At 36.7% G+C, this 13,383-nt stretch overlaps 2 protein-coding genes across 2 annotated transcripts; both read right to left on the bottom strand.

Moving 5' to 3' along the window:
• Nucleotides 1-3,391: 3,391 nt before the first annotated feature.
• Nucleotides 3,392-4,881, bottom strand: GCK72_019284 (uncharacterized protein; the record flags this gene model as incomplete). The annotated part of the gene is made up of 7 exons (XM_003115241.2): nt 3,392-3,494; nt 3,634-3,706; nt 3,756-3,831; nt 4,016-4,133; nt 4,199-4,310; nt 4,394-4,742; nt 4,795-4,881. 7 exons carry the CDS (start codon nt 4,879-4,881, stop codon nt 3,392-3,394), a joined length of 918 nt encoding a protein of 305 aa, XP_003115289.2.
• A 5,277-nt stretch (nt 4,882-10,158) lies between these two features.
• On the bottom strand, nt 10,159-11,092 carry GCK72_019283 (uncharacterized protein; the record flags this gene model as incomplete). The annotated part of the gene is made up of 4 exons (XM_003115322.2): nt 10,159-10,443; nt 10,491-10,640; nt 10,685-10,867; nt 10,913-11,092. 4 exons carry the CDS (start codon nt 11,090-11,092, stop codon nt 10,159-10,161), a joined length of 798 nt encoding a protein of 265 aa, XP_003115370.2.
• Between the last annotated feature and the right edge of the window lie 2,291 nt (nt 11,093-13,383).

The raw sequence follows: 13,383 nt of genomic DNA, 5'->3' as shown, positions 1-13,383 counted from the left end.
AATTAAATACTGTTTGCTCAAAACATTACGGTGCTCACTATCATAACACAGATGAACAGATAATAGAAAGAAGAAACAAGACAATACTCAGAAAAAAATCACTAAAAAATGTAGAAAAATTCGAGTTTGCCCTTTCCTATATACATCGATATTGGTTTCATTGGGATGGGTGGGATGGGTGGGACCGGATAGAGAGAAACATGTTACTTCGTTTGTATTGAACGGGACGATTATATGTAATAGAACGACGAGACTAACTGGATTCAAGAAGAGGAGGAAATGGTTGGTTTACTGGTGTAGTTGAATCATACTCAAAAGGTCATTGAGTTCATATTGAACTTCGATTCAAAACATACCTGATTGGGATGAGAAGAACAATTATGTACTTTAGTCATTTCACAGAATATATAGAGTTTCTATTCTCCACGAGATTCTAATCAACAAGGCGATAGAAGATACGAGACAAGACTTTATCAAGTGAACTAATTGAAATATGTGATTCCCACCGATTTCAGGATGAAAACAGGTTATTATGATTTTCAAAGACACGATGAAATGGATACGGAGATATACTCGTATCCGAAGACAATCCAATATGTGAATTCAGAACAATAAAACAAATGTTTGTTGTGCATTCACTTCTCTATTCCTTGTTCTTTTATACCAGTTGAGCTTCCTCGATTAGGGGCGTGGTCTTAAGAGGAAGACGAGCAGCAAGCAAAGCAAAACAGTGCCTGTGTCCAACTCGAGACCGATTCGTAACTTCGAAAGACACCCACAACTTCTCTGTAAATGGGAATCGAGAGATGCGTCACGATAGAGAAGGGGTGAGAAGAAGAGACGCAGAAAAGAGGTGAATCTGCACGTTGTCTACCCTATTCGACTTTTAAAGATTGCGTGGATGATGTCATCATTTGTGATGATAAGAGGGTCACAGATAAAAAAACAATAACTATAACTTGAATACTGATTATGGGGAAACCCACTATTCTTTTGATTCCAATAAATAACAACATCCTTGTGATGAACGATCAGGTAACAGGTAGCAGAGATCGTTTGATGGAACGATTTGGAACGAATGCAAAAATTTCAGCAGGCTATTGAATTTCATGCTGTCTAAAAGCCTTGACCTTTTAGATACGGTCGGATATACAATCTAAAACCATCAAGCTCTAGAAAGTATACTGTAGATTACACGATAGGCATGCTTAATTGAAGCCAATGAAGCTTCTTGCTAAGTTGAAAAAAACTTTTATAAAAGGGCTGCTTACGGTATGTTCTAGCTGTATTGGTTCAAGTAGACTTTCATAATTACATGTTTGCTATTCACATAGCAATCTTGGTATCAATTGCTGATATCCATGAATTCAAAATCTTCAATAACGTGACAGAAATCATCAAATAGAACTTTCTCGATTCAGAATCATGTCCGCTCTTCCTTGTAATTCGTCTAATTACTGTTTCGAGAGTCACGAAGGACTAATATTGTCATTTTGTCATACGTGTTTTGCATGCATTCACAAATATCTATTTTCGGAAATTCTACTTCTATTTTGGAAATCTTTTGATATTATGATTCTTTTCAGAACATTGAACAAAAATAACTGTTCTATTCAATTTCAGACATCTCTCGTTTTCTCCCACACGCCATTTCTACGTCATCATCAGATTACGGTTTCGAACATTTCTGTCCTTTCAAAAACCGTCTGCCAAACTATTGTGGACTGCCACAGATCAGTGTCAGAATTGAGTGACCCGATCAAAACTGGGGAATTAAAAAGTAACTGTGTACACAACTTCGATGGTCTACAGATGAATCTTTGTGAAAAATCAAAATTATTGCACCTAGTACACGTATTTCTATTCTGATGTCTTCATGAGAATGTGGGTTTTTCTCCTCTTTATTCATCACTTCCGATTTCTATTTTTGGTTTTTCTTTGATGCAAGTGAAAACGTGCTTTTGGCGTGTCATGTACAGTGGAACTATACGTAAGCAAAGAGCTAGAGACTGTGAGAGAGGAGGAGACGCATAGAAATGACTTCCGTTGGTTTAGAGGATACTGTTAATTTGAGAAAATTAGAGGTTATCAAGGACAATTAGGGGAAACCCCCCAAGACGGTTGGTCGTGAGAACATAGGGTTGTTCTATGACTCAAGAATCTAACGAGTTTTAGTTGGGATTCATGTTTTGGGTGACCTGAAAGCCAGATAACTACTTTCTGAACTTGAAAAAAATAGAGCTAATTTTCCAGAAAGGCTTCAATAACTCAAAAAAAAGAGAAAAATTACTTCCCACCCTTTTCCCACAGAGAGTTCAAGCTTAATTAATAATTACGATTCCTCTAAACTTTAGGGTCTAAAGTACCTTCCATCCGAGAAAAGATCCATCTTTGATCTCCCAGAACTTGCGTCGATACGGACCAAAAAATCGAAGACTAGAAGATGAAGAGAACGATGAATAGGGGAATCGCATTGTGAAAAAGAAGAGTGAATGATATGATACAGAAAGACAAAAAAAGTGAAGACATTTTCCCCATATTTTTCCCAGTCGGACGATACGAGACAGGCGGGGGAGTAGAGGGGCTCCCTCGAATTATGCATGAGAAACAGTTCGAGCAGAAGGAGAATTTTTATGGTTTTGGTGAAGCAAACACTGTTCTCGTCGCTGGAATTTTCTCGGAATCTTTGAGAGTTTGATATTTTCAAAATAAGAATCGGATAGTGTGCGTCGCGGTATCCTAGCTGGTTACAACTATAAAAACGAGGTGGAATTTTAAGAAATTTGAAACTTTTCAAAGGAATCAGTAAAAGTATTTATTTTGAAAACTCTCACGAAGAGAGTTTCGAAAGCCGAAATAACCGAATCGATCGAAATCAACAAAAACTAAAACTTCTGACTAAAAAAAGTTGAGAAACACGAACTTGATATGAGGAAAACAAGAGAGGAACTGAAGTTATTTCAAAAAGACTCCGGACGAGACATGGGTTATCCCCCTCTCTCTTCATTATTACACAACAGACATAATGTGACGGACTCTCTTGAGTAACAGCTGGTGAACTTTGACTTGATGATTTCTATTTCTTATAAGTTCTGAAGGAATTGACTCACTTGATTTCTTGATTCTCTGGAGTCGTTCAATGGACTTCGTTCTACAGGAAGTTTGGGCATTTTTGCCTGAAAATTCTGAAATTTCGATCGGTCTTCCTCTTATTTCAAATAGCAATGTTGTATGAATGTCTCTGCATTACATGACGCTATTTCAGCATTCCTGAAATTAAGAAAAGCAAAAATAGAATTCAATGTTTGGATGCTTGTTTATTTGATTAAATCTCTTGGTTCGAAGTTATATTAATAGTACAAATAAAAATCATAAAATTAAACACTAGTTGTTAATTGGAGGTGAGATTGCGATACATTTTTAGATACACTCCGATTCTCTCGTATGTCCAGAATATCTTCACTTCCGCTTCCACTTGTCTGATCAACGCTGATCTGAAAAAATGAGACATACTTTTTGATCGGAAGCACAAATACAAATACAAACAAAAGTGATGAGAAAAGGAAGGAAATAGAATTGGTGAGAAAATAGTAACTGTGACTATATCGAAAAATACTGGTTATTTTTACTTACCTCGCATTCGAAAATTGTTCATTTCTGGGATCGAAATCCATCGGTTTCGTGGTCCATAGGATCGAGTACATTGCTATAAAATGAATTTTTCTTGGAAATCTTCCGATAATCAATAAACTTACGATTCATTCTGGTATTTTGAATACATTGAACGACCAATCGAAAGTCTTCGCCAGAGACCACTTGAATACACCAGTCCTGGAAAAATGAGAAATTTTGAACATATACATTTTCGAATGAAGTCATTTTGAACATTGAGACTGATATTTTTTATCAAAAAATAAGAGAAATCATGAGCAATCGCGAGAGAACAAGATTACCCTGGCCTCTTCGTAGTTCCCGCTTTAATATGTCTCATATTAACACATCGTCCTGTACATACCACATGTTCGCCGTAGTCCACACAGCGCTTAAACTTCCGAAATATTGCTGGAGGTATCATAGATTGCAGTGAATTCAAGAACTGACTTCGCCAAGCATCGTAGCAGCATCCGGGTGCTCTGAAAAACTGGAAACATGAAAATTGTCAAAAATTTTCTCAATAAATCAAAAAAGGGAAACTTACAATGGCTTACTGAGTGATTCCTCTTCTATAGCGACCATTCCTCCAATCAGCGCCCACGGAAAGTGTTGAAAGTAGGTGAAAAGGCACATCGAGTTGTCAACCGCGCGGCGTTCTGAACTTTGAAATATATAATTTTTGGTGTTGTAAAATCGTTTTCAATTCCCCAAACAATCGTATCATTTTCGAATATCTCACCAATACATGCACACAATGAAAGGCTGAAAAGGTTAGAGACTACTCCGAAGATTTTGTTGATTCGTGTCAAAACGTCGAGAATTTCTTTTTCGTCTTTTGGAAGTTGTTGTGACATCTTTTTATTGATGAGAGGGGATAATAAAGGAGGCGACAAACTGAGATTCATCAACGAAGGCTTCACAGAATTTTCTGTTTTCTTTTTCAGCTTCTGAATCTTGGCATCGTTCGCGAACATCTTACAAACCGACGCCGGCAAAGCTATGTTCCTCATTCTTTCCTGTGTTATTATTGACCCTTTTTTCAAATCCACCCAGGCCATCGAGTTTCTTGGTGGAATCGAATATTTCACCTGAAGCCATAACTCGACAATTTTTCAATTTTCCCGAATATTAAGAACAAACCACCGGCCGTTCTTCATCACTTGACTTAAATTGATTGTAGTGTTTTTTCAGGTTAGTTAAAAACGAGTCCGTTCCTGGTCGAACCATTCTGAGACGGACAATTACTGGAAAAATTCAGCGGAAACTGAAAGAAAACTCCACGTTTCTAAAATAATCGTGGGCAAAGTTAAGACAGAACACGCGAGAAGAACAAGAGAACGACGAAATTGTCGATTGAAAAAACATGTAAATTTTGCAGACAATTTTTGGCGCCATTTTGAACAGATCCGCAGAGACTACCGTACTGCAGACATTTGAATTACACAACCAAATAGTGATAAGAATTTCGCAAATTCGATGTGTCCCACCATCGTCCGAACCAAAGATGATTTCTGCAACTTTTAACACAATTTACGAATTATTGTATGTTGACCAACCTGTGTTAATATGTGCTAAGCAACCAGGAGTTTTTCAAGATGCAATGAGTGCTTGAATCTGTGTGAGTGTCTGATACATTAAACCGTGACGCTGCAAGTGATTATTACCAGGACAAACGTTTTCGAGCTTATCAGAATGTTGAAACTACGGCGAAACTTGTGTTTATATGATGGAAACAGCAAATTATCTTTGATAGATTATTCGAGAATGAAGCTTCCAGGTTTGAAGAATCGAAAATAATTATTCACTTTTTTGTTACATCCTTTTCGAATAGAAAAAAGCTAAATCCGTCGTTCCTGATAATGCATGCATTTGGTTTACGTGACTATGAGGTGTATCGATTTATAAGTTGTATCCAGAGACCCTGAAAACCTGGAAGTCGACCTTTGTGATTTTCAGTCGATTCTATACGTCTTTAGGTTTTCTGAAGATTAATTATCCCTTGACTGCTCAAATCTAAATCTTGAAATTTCGAATGTGATTGTGTAGAATGTAAATCTAATAATAGGATGCTTAGGTACATCAATTCCATATCGGGGGAAAAACATGATGAAGTTTTGTCTGCTTTTTCTGTGATAAAATTAGTTCTGTTGCACCCTATTTCAAAACCTTTGAAAAATACTGTGAATCTTCTTGAATTATCGTAGCACTCGAATGGAATATACTGTGTTAGCTTTCTTGGCATCGTTTTCTTTTTTCGAGTGTTCCAGTGACTTCTGCGCATTGTTAACTTCTTATCAGATCTTATTCATACGCCCGATAGGCTTCATCTTCTTTTGGCAACCTAAAATCCAAGCAGAAAATTGATACACTACAAAGCTGACGTTGAATGATGAAGTCTTGATTGTAACATCAAAACTGAAAGCATTGTTCAAACAGAATTCATAGACAGGGTTCATATAGGGATTTTGATTATAAATAATACGATTAAGCAGGAAAGTAACTTTCGAAAAAGTACAGGGAAATAATGTACAGAGCTGTTTTAATAACCAGATCTGCCGGTGTCCTCTTTGTACAACTCATCAATACGTTTCTTCCATGTGCCATTATCTACTTGAAGAGTAACTCGATCACTACGAATTTTTGAAACAGTCGCCAAGCACCAATTGCCAGTTTTAGCATCTTGTGCAATTACTTTATCTTTATTCTGAAGGCGTCTTTGTTCCGACGAAGTAAGCTGACGGAGTCGCATGTCTCCAAGAGTTAAGCGATGAACCTGTATAATAGGAAGATTATTTGTACGAAGAAAAGGAAATGATATTAAATGAAAACGATGTAAAATCAAAAATGAAACGATTGCTGAAAAGATGTTGTCGCGAAACCATGACCGCGATTTGGTACTCTTCAAAAATTCGGAAATAAGTAGGGAACGTTCAAGTGATGGGGGGTGTAACGAGAACGTAATTGAAAGAGAACAAGGATCACACATGATTTAAATTTCTGCTTTCCCGATTTGCTGCAGATCTCAGCAACGTAGCTGATCAAAAAAAAATCTAACGCCTTCTGTATCTATGAGTTTGTGACGCGACACTCGCGATGCGAATTTCCCAAAATCGCGGCCATAAGTCCCGACTGCTAATCGGGCATTTCTGTGACATTTGTTTTCATTTTCAGCAATCGTTCCAAGTTGCTTTGATACACACCTCGCCGTTTCTAGAAGTAGAAGGCATTGCTTGTTGCTGATGTTGTTGTTGCTGTTGGTGTTGTTGTGGCATCATTGGCTGTTGCTGATGCATTTGAAAACCAGGCATCATTGATGGGACTACTATCCCGGGAGCAGCAGAATAGGTTCCCATCATCATAGGAGGAATCATAGAGTTTGGCATCATTTGATTCATTGGATTAATAACGGGTTGAACTGAGTTCATAGCATCCGCTATGGAGTTAAGAAGAGATCTCAAATCTTGAGAAAGTTGGTGTTTTTGTTCGTCCGAAAGCGAAGTCAAAGTTGACGAATAGAGTTGTATAGTTTTGAACGTGGCTGATCCATAGACCATTTCAAGAATATGATTAAAATTCTTTGCTCTCACTTCTTTGAAGCATTCTTCCAGTTTTCCAACCATTTTATTGAAATCGTCCTCTACTTGCTTCGAAATCATCGCCTTTTTATTTTGCTCTTCGGCTTCTTGCTTTTCTTTTTCTAATTGATACTGTTGCTGTTGAATTTTCATTGCTTCAATCTTTTTCTCCATTTCTAGTTCTGCCCGAATCTTTGCGCGCTCCTCCTCGAGAATTTTTCGTCGAATTTCCTGCTCCATTTCTAGGCGTTTGTTTTCGAGCTCAATCTCCATTTTCTCCTTGAGTTCTTTCTCCTTCTGCCGAATAATTTCTTCAGCATCAAAACCCTTGTTGACTTCGTTAGCAGTGCGGCCGCCATTCTCATATCTTCGCATATCAGAGTCTCGGTACCGTGAAGGCGGAACCTCGTAACCTCCAGTCTAAAAAATATTTTAGTTCTGCTGTAAACTTTCCTCAGACGAAAACGGATTCCTTATTCTTGAACTCGAAACTCCAAGTTTCCGATGCTTTTCAACTGTGTCCAAGTATACAATGCTCACAACTATTATAAAAAACCTAGTAAATTCCTTCACAAACCTCTAGAATTTTTGGAATAACTGGCGCCGTATTGTCTTTTCCTTGGACGTACACATCAAGCACCACCTAAAACACAGCAAAATAAAACATTTAAAAAAAGAGACAGTAACCATTCGAATCAAAATCTTGAACCTATCGATGAGATCTGGTGGAATGTTGCGCATCTGCATAAACCCATTTGGAAGATTTTCTGGAAATGTGTACATGTTCAGATTTTATTGAAGAAGTATTCTGATCTGAAGTTGAATAAAAACGAACCGGACGCCATTCTTTTCAGCAATAAAATAATCGCATTCTCGGCTTTCGATATTAGATTGCTGAACTGTGATTTGAATGATTGATCTATGCGTTGCCAATCCGTAATCCCTGCATGCAATGATGGACTTATGATACCAATCCTGTTACATTTATCAATGAAGTCTTTTGCAGCAGAAAACTTTGCGTAATGAGCACGTGGTCCGTATCCACTTCCAAAGAAGATGGATTTAGGTAGACCGGTGACTGTAGTATCACAATGAAGCATTTTCTCGCGATCCGAGTGATCAAAATCTGGTGGAAGTGTAATTCTATCTTTTTCGAGATTAGACGCATCTGAAAATTGAAAACCATTAAAAATTGTATCATCGTTTTTCTAAACTTACCGGTAATAATTTCAGTTGCTTTTCTAGTTCCCTGAACATCACGATCAGCCGACTTCTGAGTTTTCTCATTCAATGAGGCGATGAAAAAGTTGAAAAATTCATAGAAATTATCATTGGTATGAACAATTCCATCTCTAATTTGTTCATGTGGAACTTCATATCTCTCGGAATGAACAATTCTTTCACGACTAATAACTTCTCTATCTCTTGACTTCAGTCTTTGGTCATATTCACGATCTCCTCTGTCATGAGATCTCGAACGAGAACGGGATCTTCTCGACCGATTTCTGTCGCCTCTGTCACGTTTGCGATCATCACGAACGGATCTTGCTGCAACTAAAATAATCATTAGTAACTGATTTGAAGAATTTTTGACGAAAAGGAAGCTACTATATTTCCGTTAAAGATCTTCGCAAAGTGAAAACGATTACTGATCTTACCATTAACTAGGCGAACTTCTGGCGACGCCGATCTGCTTCTAGCAATATCCATATCACCTCCAACATGTTCCGAGACGATGCGTGGCTGCAAAAAGTGAGTTTATTTAAAATTTTGAATTGAACTATTACATTTCTGAGCAACGGCTGTCTTCCTTCCGCTCTTCTCGTCAAATCCTCTCCATACGGTCCCTTATCAAACCCCCGTCTTCTGGATGATGACGAAGAGTCAATCACGGGGCCATTATACGCGGAATGTTGAGCATAATATGTATTCACTGGAGCGTCTCCGAGCAAAGGCTGTCGTACCGTGGGAGCAGGAAGGATTCGAGAGCTTCTCTCGTATTCTGCTCGTCTCGAGTCACTGAAACTTTGGAATTCGTTAGAAAATTATCTTATAAATATTCAAATCTGTTCTACAAAAAAGTTTGAAAATACGGCAGAAAATTATAAAAATAGGTAATACTTACGAAGTAGGCACTTGTGGTGGAATAATTCGATTAGGAACGTGCTGCTCATACTGAGCGCGCCTCATTTTTTCTGAAATTTTGATTTTTGAAGAAGAAAACCGTTTCCGAAATATGCAGATAACGAGTAGACGAAATAAGAAGACGAGTGAAATGACACACAAAAAAGAAAGCAGGCTGAATCGATAACTGGACTGCGTGAACGCAGAGACAAGGTGCTACGTGGACAGATGCTGTCCATAAGGGATAATATGGCAGTTCTAATTCTATAGATTTTAGGGCTATTAGTTAAAAGAAAAATTGCCCATGAAAATCACCATTCAACATTAAATTAGACTGTTTATAACATTTCATTTTTTAATCAGTTCTCCAACTTCGCTTGAATTCTAATTAATTCTTTTTATGTCTGCAATTCACTTATTTCTCAATTGATAAGAAGTTTGAAAGACCTTTAATCACAGCGTTTTTATAGCCTCCAATGATGTGTCCAACGCTCTTTGAACAGGAGAAAATAACGGAAAAACGGTCGATCACTCAAAAAATTTCAATAAAAAAGTGGTGGTGCAAGTGCGCCCTCACGTACATAACAAAAGCGCGCTATTTTCAAATAAGTTTTTATCGGTTTGTGGATCGAGAGTATTACTAGTACTGTTAAATAATAGTGGCTATAGTGGGCTTCCAGAGTTCGTTCAATGGAAAAATCCTAACAAGTTGCAGCTTTAATTTAAAGTTCAAACGTTTCAATTCATATATTATAATGTAATGAGATTTTTAGGAACTTTGACAATAATGAAAACTTTATTCTCATCAAGTACTATCCTGATCAATACATCTATAGACTCCTTCACTTTTCACAAGTTTAACTTTCTTCAACAAATGTTTGAAGAACAAAGAATCGGTAATCGAAAGAAGCATGATGAAGAATGCAAACAACTCGAAAGTGGCCCATTCCGTTGGATACATTGGAATTTCTGTTGAGGGTTGATTGGCTGTCAACCAACTCATAATCCATCCTCTTCTATACATTTCTATCTTCACCAGAATTGTACCCCAAAGTACGAATTGGATGAAACTGTGACCGACACATTGAATCTGAAAACGTTATAGTCAATTTTACATTCTGAACTTCCTGAATTCACCATTGAAAGAGGATGAACAATCATTCTCGCACTCAGATCCAGAATTGCAACTAGGAAAGAAGTGACGATAAGAATAAGAATAAGTCGAAGTGGAGTTAAAACACTCGAGTATTCCAACTTCGAACCACTTATAATATCCCCAACGGAAAACTGAAAATGAGTACAGTAGTCAATGCAAGATGACATACACTTACATCAAAACATGACTTCACATTGATTGTGATACTCTCATCGTTCTTATGAAGATTGTGCCATTTGTCAACCATTGTGACATTTCCCGACTGCATTTTATCAGAATTCGTGGAGTTGAGCAAAGAGGAATTCCCAAACTCGTTTGTTTTTTCATCACCTGATCGGGTGGCTCGATTAGAGTTTATCTGAAAAAAATCGGGGGAATGGCAGCAAGACAATCAATTCCATACCTTTTCTGAAACATTCAACTCATCATGATTGATTTTAGAAATCGATTCAACAACTTGTTCGCAATCTTCCAATTGGTGTGGAACATAATTAATGCAAAGTTGAGAATTGAACACCAACATCCAACTGGCGGCTAGAAGAACCGTGAAGAAAATGGATCGAATGATGACAAATAGTCGCATGTTCGTTTGTGTGGAGAGCAGACAAAATGAACGAGATTTATCGAGAAATGTTCAGAAATCTTCGAATGATATTGAAATTCTGAGAAATTGGAAAACTAGCACACGCAAGGATCTTTTTGTGATTTCTATGAAATCTGAGAAGCTTGAACTTCTGAAATTCTATTCGTTCTCCGAGATTTCCGAAACTCATACAAAAAATTCATACAAAAAACAGTAAACCAAACTGACCACATCAGTAGCTCTCCACGTTTTTTTATTAAACTTCAAACATTATTGTGTGTGCCATCAAACATTGTTTATTGACTTTATTGCAGTTGTTCTTCTAACCTTCTTTTTTGGGAACTTTAAATTAGAAATCCCAAAATGCATTGTATCCAAAATAAACAAAAGTGACAGAGATATTTCCGGCAGATAGTTGAAAATAGTTAATACTGTCAGCCAAGTCAATAACTGCAATGAGAATTCGTTCCCAAAAACAACAACAACTTCGTACATAATGTTGAGTATCTGAAATTACATGTACTCAAAAAGTGTGAGAGAAATCACTAACTAAATATAGAATTGCAGTGATTATAAGATGAGAGAAAACCTTGTTTTCTCCACGTTTCGAAAATATAGATTTATTCAATCGACCCTTGTTTTCATTGCGTAAATGGAAAAATAAAAGAATGTAACAGACCACTGATCCAACTGGAAACATGTTGAAGAACCGGTTGATTGACTAAAAATAAAGAGATCTCAAATCATAAGTCACGTAAATAGAAGTTTTGAAAACTCACAACTTTATATCCAGTATCTGATCCCGTATCGATGAATCCTGTGTTTGTATAATATTTTCTCACTATTTCAGAAGTGATTATGATTCCAAAAGTTCCCAAAACTGATATAATCATACAGAAAATAATCAAACAGAAGATACGTAATCCAACAAAAATTCGGCCGTTCCACTTTTCAGATAGAAAGCATAGACATCGATTTAGTGATAAAAAGAAAGTTATTGTTACAGAGAAAAGACTACTCCAATAGTCAATATAAAGAGAAAGTCTAGACATTCTGTAAACAAGACTCGCGTTAGGATGTGAATTCAAAGCCAATGCAACGGAATGAAATATCACACGGGAGGTAACTGTCAGGGCAAAAATGAAAATGAGTGTGAAGAATGGTCCCTGAATGAAGTGAACGAAGTCATCTGGAATACTTTATCAACTCACCTTTATAGTAGATCGTTTGTACAGACTAACAACAATGCATATAATTTGAATAAACAAATTGATACTACTCATTATACTCTGAAGTGTTAATGTTGCATACGTCACCTTTTTTGTTACAGAATCATCATCAGGCCTTTGAAAATGTCCTTTAACATCGCCTGTTGCAATTTGGTAAGCTCCTATTTCTAATATGTATTCAGGGGTATATGAAAGTATCATTGTAGTTTCAGAATATTGATTGAGGTAGGAGAAAGAAATGTGGAAAATATTTGAGTACTGAAAATGTGAAAAGAAAAAGAGAAATGTATAACCAGTTATTAGAAGTGAAACGGAGAGACAAAACTAGTCGTAACCTATATTTTATTCAACATTGAGAATCATGTGAAATCAGAAGGACAGCAATTCCAAAATGTTCAATTCATTGAATGAAAAATAATACGAAAAAAACACCATCCGGATTGATCGCCTTCTTATAATGTTGAGTTCAATGAAAATAATGTGCAATGCTCACTGAAAACAGATTTAAATAAATATTATTTAGTTTATTATGCACTCGTGACTAAGCTATTATTTTTCCAGCTTCACTCGAAATCCTTTAAAAATAAAAATAAACAAATCATGTGATCACGAATGGTTTAGGGACCAGCAATTGTGTCAATAATCTTTTTTTCTAAAACAAAGAAATGGCGATGTGTTCCATAGTAGCAACTGTAACCATCTCCTGATGTGCATATTTCAGAAAAACAATAGTATTAAAATTTTGTTTGAGTTGGATGTTTTCAAACTAAAGTATGTATCAAAAGACAGCCTATTTGCGACATTCAAGTATTTACAAAACCCGGATTGGAAATACGAGATAAAAATAAAGGGATGATACTGTAGTTTCTTTTATTAAAAATAAAACCAGAGATGTTTTCAACGAAATAGTTTTTGATTTACGCCTACTCAAAATGAAGCAATTATTCGTCAATCACGGTCATGGTTGCTCATGTGGGCAAGTCACAGGCCATCTAATCTCCATGGTTTCGTAAATGTATACTCGCCATTTCCTCAGATCTTCAATATTGTTTGAATAGCTTG

The sequence above is a fragment of the Caenorhabditis remanei genome, chromosome V (genome assembly GCF_010183535.1).
Source record: "Caenorhabditis remanei strain PX506 chromosome V, whole genome shotgun sequence".
Classification (NCBI taxonomy): Eukaryota; Metazoa; Nematoda; class Chromadorea; order Rhabditida; family Rhabditidae; genus Caenorhabditis; species Caenorhabditis remanei.
The sequence above is the reverse complement of the archived record's forward strand: the minus strand, read 5'-3'. Positions and strand labels throughout refer to the sequence as shown.